This window comes from Haliotis rufescens, unplaced genomic scaffold (genome assembly GCF_023055435.1).
Source record: "Haliotis rufescens isolate VD_foot unplaced genomic scaffold, xgHalRufe1.0.p SCAF_29, whole genome shotgun sequence".
Lineage (NCBI taxonomy): Eukaryota > Metazoa > Mollusca > Gastropoda > Lepetellida > Haliotidae > Haliotis > Haliotis rufescens.
In genome coordinates this window covers 3,338,100-3,354,419 of record NW_025963990.1, presented here as the reverse complement: position 1 = coordinate 3,354,419, position 16,320 = coordinate 3,338,100, and the positions used below count along the sequence as shown (strand labels likewise).

Here is a 16,320-nt window from a genome sequence, read left to right as displayed (position 1 = left end):
CCTGATACTCAAGAATCGGTTATAGAATAGGGGGAGTAGTTTGAGCCTGATACTCAAGAATCGGTTATAGAATAGGGGGAGTAGTTTGAGCCTGATACTCAAGAATCGGACATAGAATAGGGGGAGTAGTTTAAGCCTGATACTCAAGAATCGGATATAGACCAGGGGGTGTAGTTTGAGCCTGAAACTCAAGAATCGGATATAGAATAGGGGGAGTAGTTTGAGCCTGATACTCAAGAATCGGTTATAGAATAGGGGGAGTAGTTTGAGCCATATACTCAAGAATTGGATGGAGGACACAGGGAGTATTCTGAAAATAAATCATAGGTTAAGAAAAGTATAGTGATTTAAGAGAGGCACTTTGAGTTTTTCCAAATAAAGTTAAATATAAAACTGTAATAAAATAACTGGTACTAAAACATCCGACACACAATATTGGGGATCGTTCTTAACCTGACATTTCAGAATAGAAAATGAGGAAGAGGGGTAGAAAACCTGTAAAATACAAGTGATATTTGATCTTTTCTGTAATCATTTTAATTCAAAACGAGGGGGGTCATTTGGGCCCATTAGGGGAGTTGGCTGAACCTAGAGGGAGTGTTTTGAGCCTGGCTAGGGGAGTCATGTGAGCCTAGCCCCATATGTCTCCAGAGTCAATTGAGCCTAGGCCCATATGACTCCAGGGTCAATTGAGCCTAGGCCCATATGACTCCAGAGTCAATTGGGCCTAGGCCCATATAACTCCAGAGTCTTTTGAGCCTCGGCCCATATGACTCCAGAGTCAATTGAGCCTAGGCCCATATGACTCCAGAGTCAATTGAGCCTAGGCCCATATGACTCCAGAGTCTTTTGAGCCTAGGCCCATATGACTCCAGAGTCGATTGAGCCTAGGCCCATATGACTCCAGAGTCGATTGAGCCTAGGCCCATATGACTCCAGAGTCGATTGAGCCTCGGCCCATATGACTCCAGAGTCAATTGAGCCTCGACCCATATGTCTCCAGAGTCAATTGAGCCTAGGCCCATATGACTCCAGAGTCAATTGAGCCTAGGCCCATATGACTCCAGAGTCAATTGAGCCTCGGCCCATATGACTCCAGAGTCAATTGAGCCTAGGTCCATATGACTTCAGAGTCAATTGAGCCTAGGCCCATATGACTCCAGAGTCAATTGAACCTCGGCCCATATGACTCCAGAGTCAATTGTGCCTCGGCCCATATGACTCCAGAGTCATTTTAGCCTCGGCCCATATGACTCCAGAGTCAATTGAGCCTCGGCACATATGACTCCAGAGTCAATTGAGCCTCGGCACATATGACTCCAGAGTCATTAATCTGACACGCCGTGATATGACTGGAATACTGTTAAAAGCGGCGTTAAACCCAACTCACTCACTCACTCTTTGTCTGAATGTCTTTGTGCCAAGGTTGTGGAGCCAAAGAAGACATTATATTGATCCTGGACCACTCTGGCAGCATCACCATTCCTGACTGGAAGAAGATGGCGGAGTTTACCCACAAGTTGGTGGACCACTTCAACGTGTCCCAAGACACCACAAGAATTGGATTGATGATCTTTAACAACGAACAGAAGCCGCTCATCCAGCTTGGAAACTCGCTTAGCAAAGCCGATCTGTTGAGCGAAATTGATGCCAAGTTAGGGGGTGTCCGCGTGGAGGGCGACACTTTTACTAATCTTGCCTTGGACCGAACTTTACATTTGTTTCGTCATGAACGGAGACAGGACGCCATGAAGGTAAAAAAACATTACATGATCCTAACCCCCATACCTTGACATAGGCTTACGATAGTATTAGCGCTAAGATCGCTTTGTGCAAGTGCGACCAGGGTGCCATTGTACAAAGCGATCTAGCGCTATGACTGTCGTAGGCCCATGTTTAAGTATGGGAGTTACGATACCCTTAGAGTTAAGTTTTGTTTGTTTGTTTTTGTTTTACGCAATATTCCAGCAATACGGCGGCGGTCTGTAAATAATCGAGTCTGGACCAGACAATCCAGTGATTGATATCATGAGCATCGATCCACGCAATTGGGATACGATGACTTCAACCAAGTCAGTGTGCCTGACCACCCGATCCGGTTAATCGCCTCTTAGGACAAGCATGGATTGCTGAAGAACTAACCTGGATCTTCAAGGGCCCTGAGTGAGTGAGTGAGTTGGGTTTAACGCCGCTTTTAACAGTATTCCAGTTATATCGCGGCGTGTCAGCTTAATGTGGGAGGAAAGTGATGCAGGTCTTAGACGTTTACCACTTCGGTAAAACCCACGAGCACGGGTATGGTGCTGACAAACCTAGAAACATAATTGGGGCGAACCGGGATTCGAACCCACAATCATAGGTTTCTGGCGTGCCCAAGGGACGCAACTCTGCACACCGAATCGCGGCGCCTTAGACGACTGGGCCCCCCGTGCCCCCTCACGGGCCCTTATGAAGGATGGCCAACTGTTGTAGTAAGAACGTTTACTCGCCCACCGACCCAAGGGGCATAATGGGTTCCATCACCTTACTCTTGTTGTAAACGCCAACTAAAATGAGAATTAGGTGGTCACAATGGATGATAGATTATGTCTCATGGTGCGAAGAATTCTAATGTAACGTGATCATCATTATTGAGATTCCATCACAAATCAATGAGTAAACCCGATCTCGTTTTCTGAAATCACAGCGGGGAGACTGCACATGGCCCGTTCCATAAAGCGATCTCAGCAACTATTGTAAGGCTATGTTAAAGTATGGGAGTTACCTTAGAGCTAAGATCCCTTTTGGAAAGGGGCCCTGGGTGTCGTTGTACAAGAACACTTAATCGCACAACTGTAGTAAGTCTACATTTAGGGTCTACTTGAACAAGGTCGCCTTAACGTCGTAACTCCCATACTAAAACATGGGACCCGTGAAGATCCGGGTTAGGAAAGGTTTTCATATTTTTTGTCACTGATGTGTCACATTAAGCAAAGTCCTCCACATGTCTACCATAAACCGTTTTGAAATCTTTACCGGGGCCTCGAAAACAGGGCATATTGGAGAGCGCGGAAAAAAACATAGTATGTTGAATTTACATCGTCTCCAAATCATTGCAAGATTTCTATCCAAAACCAGATATTTTTTTATAAAAAACTATGAGCCTGACTATATTTTTTTACAAAATGACAGTCAAATAAAACTTTACCTTAAAAACACACTAGTTTAAGGTGAGGTGAGGTGAAATGGCGTTAAACGTCGCGTCCAAGATTATTGCACTTATATAGCGACGTGCATGTACGCGTGTGTGTTTGTGTGGCTGCTTGTACTAGTCAGGACTGATGCCGATTTATAGTGCTAGCACACTGAGATACCATGCCGCAGTTTAACATGAATACCCCTCTCAGACACAGTATACTGACTCCGAGCCGACCAGCCCTTGTTTTAGCCCCTTAATGCCGAGCGCTAGACAGGGTATCAACAACTACCATCTTTTAACGTATTTTGGTATGACGCGGTCGGGGATCGAACCCCGGACCTTCCGCTCTCCGGGCGGACGCTCTACCACTAGACCACGGAGGCGGTCACTCTAGTTTAAAAACCACAAACGATGTATGCAGTAAAATGTATTGAGAATATCTAAATACCAACGAAATCAACATTTAAAATGACAGTCATAGAGTCTCCGATACTGGCATGACAGTCGTCCGAATTGAGGTGGGGTAGCAACAAGAAGCTTTCAACGTATATGGCAAAGGTCTCTTACATGTATAATCATTGAAACGTCACATTAATAGCGTGTATGACCACCCTCTGCTAAATGACAAGTACAAACTCTCCGGCAAACAGAAAAAGTCAACCGTCTGATGATGTCACGTGGGATACGTCGCCATTCTTCTTGGAGGGCCTGGATCAGTTCTGGTCGGTTGGCTGGAGGATGTTGTCGCTGTCGACCATGACGACCCATGACATCCCAGCGGAGGTTTATTGGGGACATGGCTGGGAAGCGTGCAAATCACGGCAACACGTTGACGTTGTTGGCTGCAAGGAAGTTCTGTACGATTCCGGCTGTATGGGGTCTGGCGTTGTCATTGTGATAAAGGTTACAACGTGGCAGCGGTTGTAGAAATAGTAGGACGAAGAATGTCTTCCATGTAACGCTGAGCTGCCAAATTTCCTTTAACGGTAACCAGTGGTGTTCTCCCCTGTTTACACATTCCTCCCTACACCATACGGCACGACCTTCTAAACGCAACATGCCGTCGTTCGTTCTCCCATTCGGCGGTAAACACGTTGTCTTCCATCAGCTCCGAACTGACAGAACCAGCTTTCATCAGAGAAGACGACCCTCTGCCTGTCACGTCGCGGACAACGACGTACAGTCCGGGCCCATCTCAATATCTGACGACGATATTGCGCTGTCAATAACTGTTCTCTGTAAGCCCTAATTCCTTGGGGGGCGGTGGGGTAGCCTAGTGGGTAAAGTATTTGCTCGTCACGCTGAAGACCCGGATTCAATTCCCCGCATGGGTAAAATGTGTAAAACCTATTTCTGGTGTCCCCCGTCGTGAAATTACTGGAATATTGTTAAAAGAGGCGTAAAACCATACTCACTCTCCCATCCCAAGACTTTGAAAAAAAGGCTAGTGGACGCTTTTCAATCGGGAAGATGTGAGTCGCATGGTCACTGTTTGTCGACTAACCACATGCCTTCAGGCATTCGTTCTTGATGACGTCACTGTCAGGAATCGATTCCAGAGATGCATAGTACGCAAGTGCCGGTCTTCATTGGGCGTAGTTACCCTGGGTCTGCCTGTTTTGGCATGTCTGATATCTGCCCGGTCTGTTTGTAACGTTGCATCAGGTAGTTACAGCAACACGGGACAACCACAAGTTCTAGCAATCTGGGCACTAGTGGCTCCCATCTGTGTCTTATTTCTTGTGGCTGACATATTTAACGGATTGTAAAATATAAAACAAACTGAAACTCATCCGAATAGATATGCCGAATATATCTTCCTGTTTCTTTTTTTAGTTGGTGTGAACTACATCTTAAACGAGCCAGAGTTAATCTATATTTAAAAAAAAGTTTACCTTTACGATTCCGAACAGAAGGAAAGTTTATAACGAGGATAATACGGTAAACTACGTTTATAACGAACTGACGGATATAACTAACATATTTCTGGCCCCGACCATTTGCTCTTCATACAGGTATATATGGCCATAACGAACTACGTTTATATCGAACTGAAATCAGTGGTCCCTTTGAGTTCGTTATAACCGTAGTTAACGTTATTGGGATTGGTGATTGTGATGGTGGAACCCATCATGCAAATCTTGCGCTTATAGAGCCTTTAACGCGAAATACAAATTCTGAGTAAAAGGCTGCAGCATAATGTACAGTATATTACCTCTATATACATGTATTGCCAGACCCCGAAGAAGAGGAAATATTCGTACTTTTAAGCCCAATTAGCTTCACGATTTTCTGCTGCATAAAACCTCATATTAAATCACTTTCACATATCTTCTTTCAAGCACTGAAAAGTACTGCACCAATACTTTATATATGTGCGTTTATAAGGAACACGCTTATAACGAACATATTGTTTGGTCCCGGCCATTTATTGTCTATGTTGTATATATGCTTATATCGAACTACGGTTATAACAAACTAAAATTAGGGACCCCTTTGAGTTCGTTATAACCGTAGTTTCCCGTAAACATAGAGAGGATTTCGATTGCATTCTCCTCTTGAGGTGGAATTTCCCCTTAAAATGTCACTGAATATGCATGGATTTCACGTTTCAGGTGGCAATCATCTTCACCGATGGCGGTTCTCACAAGAAATTTGAAACGTTCTCCACTGCCATGGACCTTCATCATGACAACGTCACCGTATTTGTTGTTGGAATCGGCACCGAGATTGACCTAAACGAGCAGATGATACTAGCCTCTGACCCGGATGCAGAACACATGCTGAACGTGCACGATTACCACAACCTCATTCGGTACCTTGATTACCTGATTGCAGTCAGGTGCAGAGGTGAGTGAGTGGGTCTGGTGGTGAGTGAGTGAGTGAGTTAGTATGGGGGGATGAGTGAGTGAGTGAAAGAGTTGGTCTGGGTGAGTGAGTGAGTCTGGGGATGAGTGAGGGAGTGATTGAATGAGTGAGTGAGAGAGCAGGTGTGGGGATGAGTGAGTGCGTGAACGAGTGAGTGAGTGAGTGGGTCTGGTGGGATGAGTGAGTGAGTGAGTGAGTCTGGGGGATGAGTGAGTGAGTGATTGAATGAGTGAGTGAGTGAGAGAGCAGGTATGGAGATGAGTGAGTGAGTGAACGAATGAGTGAGTGAGTCGGGGGATGAGTGAGTGAGTGAGTGAGTCTGGAGATGAGTGAGTGAGTGAGTGAGTGAATGTGGGGGTATAAGTGAGTGAGTGAGTACGGGGGGTTAGTGAGTGAGTGAGTGAGTGAGTGATTGAGTCGGGGGGATAAGTGAACGGGTGAGTGAGTGTTTTTTTTGTTTATTTGTTGTTTAATGCCGCACTCAGCAATATCCCAGCTATATGACGGCGGTCTGTAAATAATCAAGTCTGGACCAGACAATCCATTGATTGACATCATGAGCATCGATCCACGTAATTGGGATCGATGACATACATCAACCAAGTCAGCGAGCCTGACCATCCGATCCCGTTAGTCGCCTCTTGCGACAAGCATAGTCCCCTTTTACGGCAAGTATGTTGCTGAAGACCTAATCTACCCTCAAAGGATGTACTGAAAGATTGGGGAGGGAGGATGCGTGTGTGTTGGGGGGGGAAACTTGTATCGGAAATCATGAGCATTGATCCGCGAAATTGACCACCCGATCCCGTTAGTCGCCTCTTACGACAAGCATCGTCGCCTTTTACGTTAAGCATGGGTTGCTGAAGACCAATTCTACGAGTGCGTGAGTGAGTGAGTGAGTGAGTGAGCGAGTGAGTAAGGTGTAACACCGCTTTGAACTGCTCTATCACATTGTGTAAGTTAGATGTAGGAAGAAATCCCAAAGTGAAGCATTCTAAGGCGTTAACCAAGTAACGTTAACTTTTTAAAGTGATATTGATATCATGTTTAGTAACAGTAAAACAATAATGCGTTTCAATATTCCTGAAAAATATCAATTTGAAATGGATCATAAGATGTGTTTTATATTAACATTATAACTACATTACGACAGATAGGTTACAGTACAAGAGAAGGTCGTTAACTGAAGTTGGCAAAGAGTAATCAGATCGAGAAAAGAAGGTGTCGATGTTCTTGTGGGCAGCAACAGTTACTTTTTTATATGCTCGAGCGGCGGTCGGGTAGCCTAGTGGTTAAAGCGTTAGCTCGTCACGCCGAAGACCCGGGTTCGATTCCCGACATGGGTACAATGTGTGATGCCCATTTCTGGTGTCCCCCGCCGTGATATTGCTGGAATATTGCTAAAAGCGGCGTAAAACCACACTCACTCACTCACTCACTCACTTATATGCTCGAGCGATATGGGAACACATGGTATGCTTAAGGCGCCGCAATTGCTCAGAGTTGCGCCCCTTAGGCGTGCCAGAAGCCTATGATCGTGGCTTGCGAACACATCAGCGATGCTCGTGGTTTTATCAAAGCGTGTCATAAACGTCTAAGACCTGCATCACTTCGGGCTTTCCTCCCATATCAAGATGGCACGCCGTGCTATTAGTGAGACACTGTTATATCGGTGGTATAATCTGTATTCTATACCAAAAACCCCGTGAAGACGCGGGGTAGGTCTTCAGCAACCCATGCTTTCCGTAAACGGCGACTGTGCTTGTCGTAAGTGAGTGAGTGAGTTGGGTTTAACGCCGCTTTTAACAGTATTCCAGTTGTATCACGGCGTGTCAGCTTAATGTGGGAGGTAAGCCCGAAGTGATGCAGGTCTCAGACATTTACCACTTCGGTGAAACCCACGAGCACGAGCATGGTGCTGACAAACCTAGAAACATAATCTGGGCGAACCGGGATTCGAACCCACAATCATAGGTTTCTTGCGTGCCCAAGGGACGCATCTCTGCACAGCGAATCGCGGCGCCTTAGACGACTTGGCCACCCGTGCCCCCGCTTGTCGTAAGAGGCGACCAACGGGTTCTGGTGGTCATGATCGCTAAATGGTTGATGCATGTCATCGTATCCCAATTGCGTGGAACGATGCTCATGATGTCAATCACTGGATTGTCTGGTCCATACTCGATAATAGCTGGAGTATTATGCAGCATTCAACAAGAAACGAACAAACAAACAGACAGACAGACAAACAAACAAACAAACAAAAAAACACATTTATACCAAAACCATGTCATCATCACAGCGTAGCCCTGATTTGCAAACGGGACAAGCTCAACAACCACAGTTTTTTAACCATATGCTGTGTGTTTAAGATACTGCTACTTTGACAGGCGAGTCAAAACATACAAGGCTGAGATGGGGATTCATCGTAAGAATCCATCCCAAACACCTTATGCTTGTCGAGGCGACTAAATGGATCGTTTAATAGGGCTCTGTTCTCAAAATAGAAATCACTGGTTTGTCTGGTCCAGACTCCATTATACACGTGACGCCAACACATAACTGCAAAACTGTTGAGTGCGGCGATGTCAGCAAACAGACAAACAAACAAACAAACAAACAAACAACTCTATTTGCATCTCTCGACTTTGACTTTCTTGTCAGATATGGCCATATCAACTACCCCTGTCCATCCATCTACAACAATCAGACGAACCTGATCAGTAATCAAGACGGCGTTGAAAGACCAGTGACCTATTGTGACATGGCATGGCTTGAATAAAAATGTACGTTAGAAGCTATCCTTTTTATATATCGGAATTTGAATTAGAAGAAGAGTGTTCCTCACACAAAGATAGATTTCGTTTTTGATTGCACGGTCGTTCGTTAGAAGCTAAACCTTTGAATTTATAGTCTGAGTCACACACTGTTGAGATTCTGGGGCCGAATGGGTTCTTAGTATGCTGACAATGAAGATCGGGTGGACCCTATTTGTCAAATGGTGTATTGTTTGTCAGCGTTTCCCGATGGCGTGGGACGGTCACTTGGCTACAAACCAGTGGTATGTACAACCATGAGTGAGTGAGTGAGTGAGTGAGTGAGTATGGTTTTGCGCCGCTTTTAGCAATATTCCAGCAGTATCACACCAGACACCAGAAATTTGCTTCACACATTGTACCCATGTGAATCGAACCCGGGTCTGCGGCGAGAGGAGCGAACAGTGTGACCACTAAGCTACCCACCATCCTTCACTCTTCGAAAGACAGTGCGAGTACATGATGATATTCTTGAAGCCAAACAGTCTACAGTTCTATATACAACTGACGCCAACACTCACAAACCAGTGGTCAATAGTGTGAGCATCCGTTGCACCGAGTGTCTGTTTGCAGTTTGTTCATCGACTGGTGTACATTACAAGGTGTAACATCAAGGTTATACTGTGAAAAACACATGTAGTGTAGTAAAAAATGTGTTTAGCCTGACGCGTTTATGTGACCTCAGAGTTGGGAAATTACTTGTACTTAATTGTTATCAACGCCATGTACACAGCATATAACATGGAGAAAAAACGACAAATTTTTTTTTACCCCTTCCATATCCAATAGAAATCTCTGCATAGAGCAGAGTCGTTTGTACAATTCCGAGCATGTGTTTATGAATCACAATCATATAGTAATGGTACCAGGTGTTCGCCGAAAAGGTGAGCGTGTCTTGCCCCACCGGTGGCACCCGTCACAAACACATGCAAAGGCAAGTCAATTGTTCACCTAAAAAAACCATGGGAACATAAGGTACAAGTCAAAATAGGGAATTGCATCGGGCATCATTTTGGTCACTGATGCGTCAAATTTGGAAATGTCCTCCACATGTCTACCATAAAACGTTTTGAAAGCTTTACTGAGGCCTTGAATGTTGCAACCTTGATCAAACAACTTATGAGCAAATGTTATATTTAGGATTACATGTTTTTAGTAAAGTACGAGTTGTACTTTTTCGGGATTCGAACCCAAACTCTCAGAGTGTGGCGCTTAATCACAAGCAAAACCAGCGATCTAACCATCTCAGCCACCGAGTCTACCACAAAAACATGTAAGCTCGACGACTGGTAGTCCAGATCGCGTACTTTGTGTACCCCTCTGACAAGTGTAACTTGGCACGGCTCCAATAACTGTGAACACGAAAGTTTGAATGAATGAGAAATTTGACCGTTTTCTAAAAGGCATTGTGTATTCATAGCTTTCGGCTATGGGAACCGTGCCAAACTACACTTATCAAACAGGTACACAACGTACGTGATCTACACTGCCAGCCGTATTGGTTTTAAAGCTAAATTGTAATAATAGAGGGTCCATTTGTGAGGATTTGTTTTCGCGAACACCCTGTTTCATCACTGATTTTCAGTGATCCATTCATATATTATTCAGAGGTAATCTTACACCCAGTGGAAGCTGTTTCGCCGGATAGTCAATCGTAATTTGTGTACCCCTCTTAAAGCCATTGGGTGCGGTCGGGTAGCCTTGTGGTTAAAGCGTTCGCTCGTCACGCCGAAGACCCGGGTTCGATTCCCGACATGGGTACAATGTGTGAAGCCCATTTCTGGGCCGTGATATTGCTGGAATATTGCTAAAAGCGGCGTAAAACCATACTCACTCACTCACTCACTCAATGTAAGTGAGTGAGTGACCAGACATACCACTGGTTTGTAGCCAAGTGACCATCCCATTGTGTATTCAGGATAGTGTTTCATAGTAATTCATAAACACAAGCTTACGATATAGTCGGACTCTGCTTTTATCAGACATTTCTCAAGATTACGGAAGGGATTTTATCGTCTTTGATTATGTTAAAGTGGAACAAGTTTAATGGTTTCTCATGTCATGGCAGACAGCGGCGGGGGCACGTGTAAGGCGCCGCGATACCCTGTGCAGAGTTGCGTCCCTTGGGCTCGCCAGAAACCTTTGATTGTCGGTTCGAATCCCGGTTCGCTCCGATCATGTTTCTAGGTTTGTCAGCACCATCCCCATGCTCGTGCGTTTCACCGAAGTGGTAAACGTCTGAGACCTGCATCACTTCGGGCGTTCCTCCCACATTAAGCTGACACGCCGCGATATAACTGTAATACTGTTAAAAGCGGCGTTAAACCCAACTCACTCACTTATATCATGACATGTCAAAATAGTAAGGAATCCTCGTTGGATTAAGGCCGGAATTGATACAGGTAGTTAGCAATCATCGCTTCACTGAAACCCAAGTACCCGACTATGGTGGATTCTTAACATGAACCCCGTTTTCAAAATCGCATAGTTGGTAACACGGTAAAATCCCATAATACAAAGTAAATAATAAAACAACAATAGAAATAATTTGATAATTATATTTTATTGAGAATATTGCATGAGTAAGAATGTGGAATGGTAATGACAGAGCGTGTTTCTGGGAGTCGACACAACCAAGCCCAGTTTCAAAATTTTAGAACATACGATCACTCAACAGACATGACCCGAGATAGCTAAACAAAGAAATATGTCTTTCATTTGACGGAATAGTTTTTTGTGAGTTCTTGCTTTGGATTTTGTGAATGTCAACATAGGGTCATATTTGGATTGTTCGGAAATTGTGGAAAAATGGAATCTATTGTTTTAAGTGGAATGGGGATTGGTTGTACACGCTGTGTGTGTTGTGTTCTGAAGGGTTGCTGGGTGACCTGGCTGTTGCCCAGTTACGTCGTTCCTAAAAAAATATATCTGTTTTATTTCTAATTATGGCGTCAAACCTTCCCTCACTCATTTACCATCATTTATGTGAGAATCTGACTTCCCCTGAATATAAAGAGTTTCTCAGGAACAACATTAGCGTGTTCTGTTCATTGTAAAATTACTTATTTCCAATGTTGATAGTTTTGAAGAGGATCTTAAGTTACATCCAGGATTTTTGTATTCTTACCATTAATTTCCAACTCTTTTATCTCGCGACATGCATACTACAACCAATCCTTAACCACGGGGCGGGTTCCAGACGGGTTTTAATTTGGGACCATTTGATTGGCCATTTTTAAAATCATAGTCCAAAACTCCAGCCAATCGCATCGCTTCCTCTGTTTTAGCCACTTCCGGCATAGCATCGATGCAGTACATAGGCTGACCACTGTGCGACGGTTCTCTTACACTTTCAACAATTTCGAGAGATTGCGATGACCAGTGAGTGGTCATCGACAGTTCATTGTAGGCCTTCCGCTTCAGCGCAATGTCCCCTGGGGCTGCCCAGATGGCAGGTGTCATGGAAACGAAGACCACGAAGCGCCATCTATCGGCATTTGGCCTCTTGACCACTGGCGGGACGTTGTCATGAATAAGCCTAGAGTCCCACAACAGCATCCCTCCCTTTGGGACTGCTACTTTCACTTCTTTGCACTTCTTTTTTCTGTACCAACCAACTTGGTTCGTTGCTAATTTGTAGAGATCGCTCTTAAGGCTCTTTGCTCGTGCTGGCTTGTAATGATCGAAAAAAGTATTATGATATTTGTGCGAATCTTTCAGTGCCCGGAAACAGAAGTCATTTTCGGTAGATTCTTCTAAGTATAGCGCCCCCTGGTAACAATGGAGGCCCTCACGTGACACCTTCTGCTCTACATGGAACCAGTTCTGACCGGAATCGAACACCTTGTCAGTTTCTTCTGGGGGCCGTGAGACAGCCACGCCATCAAAACTAGTGAGCAATTTGTCCGTCTTCCACAACGAAGAAAACACTGGTTTCACCTTTAGCCTTGCACACCACGTGGCTCCAAAGTGACCAATCCTATATTGATATATATTAGAACGTCTGTGATTTGGCCAATCAGGCTCTTCAAACTTTTCCAACCAACATTTGTACTGGCCGATCAGTTCATCACATTCTTCTTGACTGATGACATCATTGATGACGCAATAGCCATTGTTTTCAAGTTCACTTATGGATACTTGGCTAAAACGTAGAAGAAAAAGTCATTTTAGAATTATATTTGAAAACAACTTATTTACCAAACTGTCTCACTTGAAAGAGCAATATGAATCAAGACACTTTTATGTCATTTATTGTCTACCTGGGGGGCACGGGTGGCCCAGTCGTCTAAGGCGCCGCGATTCGCTGTGTAGTGTTGCGTCCCTTAGGCACGCCAGAAACCTATGGTTGTGGGTCGAATCCCGGTTCGCCCCGATTATGTTTCTAGGTTTGTCAGCACCATACCCGTGCTCGTGGGTTTCACCGAAGTGGTAGAGGTCTGAGACCTGCATCACTTCAGGCTTTCCTCCCACATTAAGCTGACTCGCCGCGATATAACTGGAATACTGTTAAAAGCGACGTTAAACCCAACTCACTCACTCACTATTGTCCATCTGAATGCTCCCAAATGCATATCGCATGTTGTATCCACGTGAGGAAACGAACCCGGGTTTTCAGTGTGACGAGCGAACAATTCAACCATTGGACTATCGATTGGTTTGGTTGGTTTGTTGTTTAACCCCGCACTCAGCAATATTCCAGCTATATGGCGGCGTTCTGTAAATAATCGAATCTGGATCAGACAATCCAGTGATTAATATCATGAGCATCGATCCACGCAATTGGGATCGATGACATGTATCAACCAAGTCAGCGAGTCGACCGCCCGTTTCCGTTAGTCGCCTTTTACGACAAGCATAGTCACCTTTTACGGCAAGCATGGGTTGCTGAAGACCTATTCTACCCCGGAATCTTTACGGGTCTTGGACTATCGATCGTCCCTGTTCAGTGATAGTAGATCAAATTAGCCCCTCAAAGACCGACCCCTCAAAACGATGAGAGGTGACCGCAGCCAAATCAACTCCATGTCCCTGAACAGGCTTCTAAATCACGAATATGCTTGACAATACACCAGCGGTTCTTTGTTGTTTAACGCCACACTCAGCAATATTCCAGCTATATGTAAATAATCGTATCTAAGCCACACAATCCAGTGGTTGACATCATGAGCATCGATTCACGCAATTGGGATACGATGACATGCATCAACGAGTCTGACCACCCGATCCCGTTAGTCGCCTCTAACGACAAGCAGTCGCCTTTTACGGCAAGCATGGGTTGCTGAAGACATGTTCTAACCCGAATCTTCACGGGTCGATATACCAGCTCGAGTGTATAAATATCGGTACTCATATGAAACGATGAATCAAAGCTAATACTGTAACGGAAATATTTCATTGCAACAGTTGATCTTGAAAAGTTCGATTAGAACCAAACTGAGGATGCTTTCATTCAAACACAGCTCGCCTTGTGAGACCAGGGTGTATATAATTGTTTTACAAGAATAGTCACGGTATTTGTGAGTGTGTCGCGTCATGCGTTACCTTATCGTAGCCCCCGAGGGGGCAGCTGCCATTGCCATAGCTAGGTTCAAATAAACCTCTGAGGTTGTTATGACTGTGTTCCACCGCCAATGAAGATATTTTCGTTCCTTGGGTCTTTTATATCCCAAAACGTATTCCGATTGCACAAACGCTTGAAATTGTTAGTCCTACCCGTGTTAAATACACATGTTTAGGGCCAGCTCGTCACAGTGATGACGCTTGAACATGTGTTTATAAAGCACTCCACTTACGTGATCGTATTGTGAGTTGCTCATGCGTGCTGAGTTGATTATACATTCCTAACCAGTTAAAAAACCCATCGTGCCCCAACTCTGCATATGCAAAGCTGTGGTTATTGCAACACCGCAAGAAATATGTCTGAGTGGCGAAGATCTATACATGTACCGTATTCAGTGGATAGCTGACACATTGAACGCCTCCTTCCGCGATCTATTACCAACTATGTTGTTGATTATGAGTGACGTCACCAACAACACACACACGAGATTGCGAAATTCAATGAAATCTCGCTCGTCCGAAGTCCCGGACATTGTGACAGTAAACATAGAGTAGTCTCCCTTTGTACATTCGCCAGGACAACTCACAGTGATCGACGCGGGAGTTGGGGTTTCTCGATAATGATTTCGCCGTGTACTATAGTATGTAAATTGTCTAATTTCTCATTATTTATAAGACTTATATAAAAAATAGATGAAAATAATGAAGACAATAAGGGACTGAGTATTATTTTCCTTTACATATTATTTTTAAAATGTTCTTTCGCGTTTGTGTAACGGTTGCATTAATATTATATTTCTTACAGGGTGTGTCATCTGGGATTCTAAATGTATTATGTTCAGTAAACTACGGTTATAACGAACTCAAAGGGACCACTTATTTTAGTTCGTTATAACGGTTTTTCGTTACAAGCATATATACATCAAATGGCCGGGACTAAAAAATAAGTTCGTTTTAACGGTCAGTTCGTTATAAGCGTGTTCGTTATAACCGTAGTTTATTGTATGTGTATAAGATACAATCCGAATTGAACCTGTTAGATATGTTAAAGAAACAACATCAGATAGAGTAAGTCATGTATGCAAACAAAGATATATACAGGATGATTACCATGTTATACTTGTGTGTTATGCTTATGATAATCTCAGGAGTTTGTATATATCCATCGCTTCATATGAGTACCGATATTTATTCACTCGAGCTGGTATATCGACCCGTGAAGATCCGGGTTAGAACATGTCTTCAGCAACCAATGCTTGCCGTAAAAGGCGACTATGCTTGTCGTAAAAGGCGACTAACGGGATCGGGTGGTCAGGCTCGCTGACTTGGTTGATGCATGTCATCGATCCCAATTGCGTGGATCGATGCTCATGATATTAATCACTGGATTGTCTGGTCCAGACTCGATTATTTACAGACCGCCGTCATATAGCTGGAATATTGTTGAGTGCGGCGTTAAACAACAAACCAACCAACCAACAAACTCAAGAAATTATGTAACTGTAGAAATGGCCTATGACCTTCACTACTTTATGATGAAAGATTGATTGATATGATCCATTTAAATACATATAAACTGTTGGGAAAAGAAAATACACACCCATATCACTAAAAATGAAACAAACAAGAAATGGTTATTCGACGGTGATACTTTTGATACAGGTGTTTGGACTTTAAGTTATGTAGTGTTTCGGCGACAGTTTTCAGCCAAAGAACGTTTTGATAACGTTTGTAATTAATTTGCCAGATACAATTTTCAAGTGTGTACTTTTCTTCAGATCGGCAGTTTATTTTCACAATGACCCCTTTGTATGAAATGTTTTAAATAAAGTACCTAACAGAGATTGTATCAGCGACAAGCTGCGCTAAAAAACTCACACGAACGTCTCTGACAGTTAC

The 16,320-nt window shown here is 43.9% G+C and overlaps 2 protein-coding genes across 2 annotated transcripts in view; one reads left to right on the top strand and one right to left on the bottom strand.

The window, feature by feature from the left end:
* The window catches only part of LOC124144437 (collagen alpha-5(VI) chain-like), a 34,424-nt gene extending 25,584 nt beyond the window's left edge, over positions 1 to 8,840 (top strand). The window contains exons 12-14 of the mRNA XM_048402786.1: positions 1,426 to 1,754; positions 5,794 to 6,028; positions 8,708 to 8,840. Coding sequence (XP_048258743.1) covers positions 1,426 to 1,754; positions 5,794 to 6,028; positions 8,708 to 8,763 — 620 coding nt within the window. The 3' untranslated portion in view covers positions 8,764 to 8,840. The remainder of the gene's footprint in view (positions 1 to 1,425; positions 1,755 to 5,793; positions 6,029 to 8,707) is intronic.
* Positions 8,841 to 11,403: 2,563 nt separating this feature from the next.
* LOC124144409 lies at positions 11,404 to 14,758 on the bottom strand. The gene is made up of 2 exons (XM_046513777.2): positions 14,404 to 14,758; positions 11,404 to 13,003 (listed from the first exon to the last, which is right to left on the bottom strand). Exons 1-2 carry the CDS (start codon positions 14,439 to 14,441, stop codon positions 12,037 to 12,039), a joined length of 1,005 nt encoding a protein of 334 aa, XP_046369733.2. The 5' UTR covers positions 14,442 to 14,758; the 3' UTR covers positions 11,404 to 12,036.
* Between the last annotated feature and the right edge of the window lie 1,562 nt (positions 14,759 to 16,320).

Excerpts from the sequence above, each read along its gene's own strand:
- LOC124144409 (XM_046513777.2), bottom strand. The coding sequence starts at position 14,441 with ATGGCAATGGCAGCTGCCCCCTCGGGGGCTACGATAAG. Across the intron at positions 13,004-14,403 it reads CCCTCGGGGGCTACGATAAG|CCAAGTATCCATAAGTGAAC; the intron begins GTAACGCATGAC and ends TCTACGTTTTAG.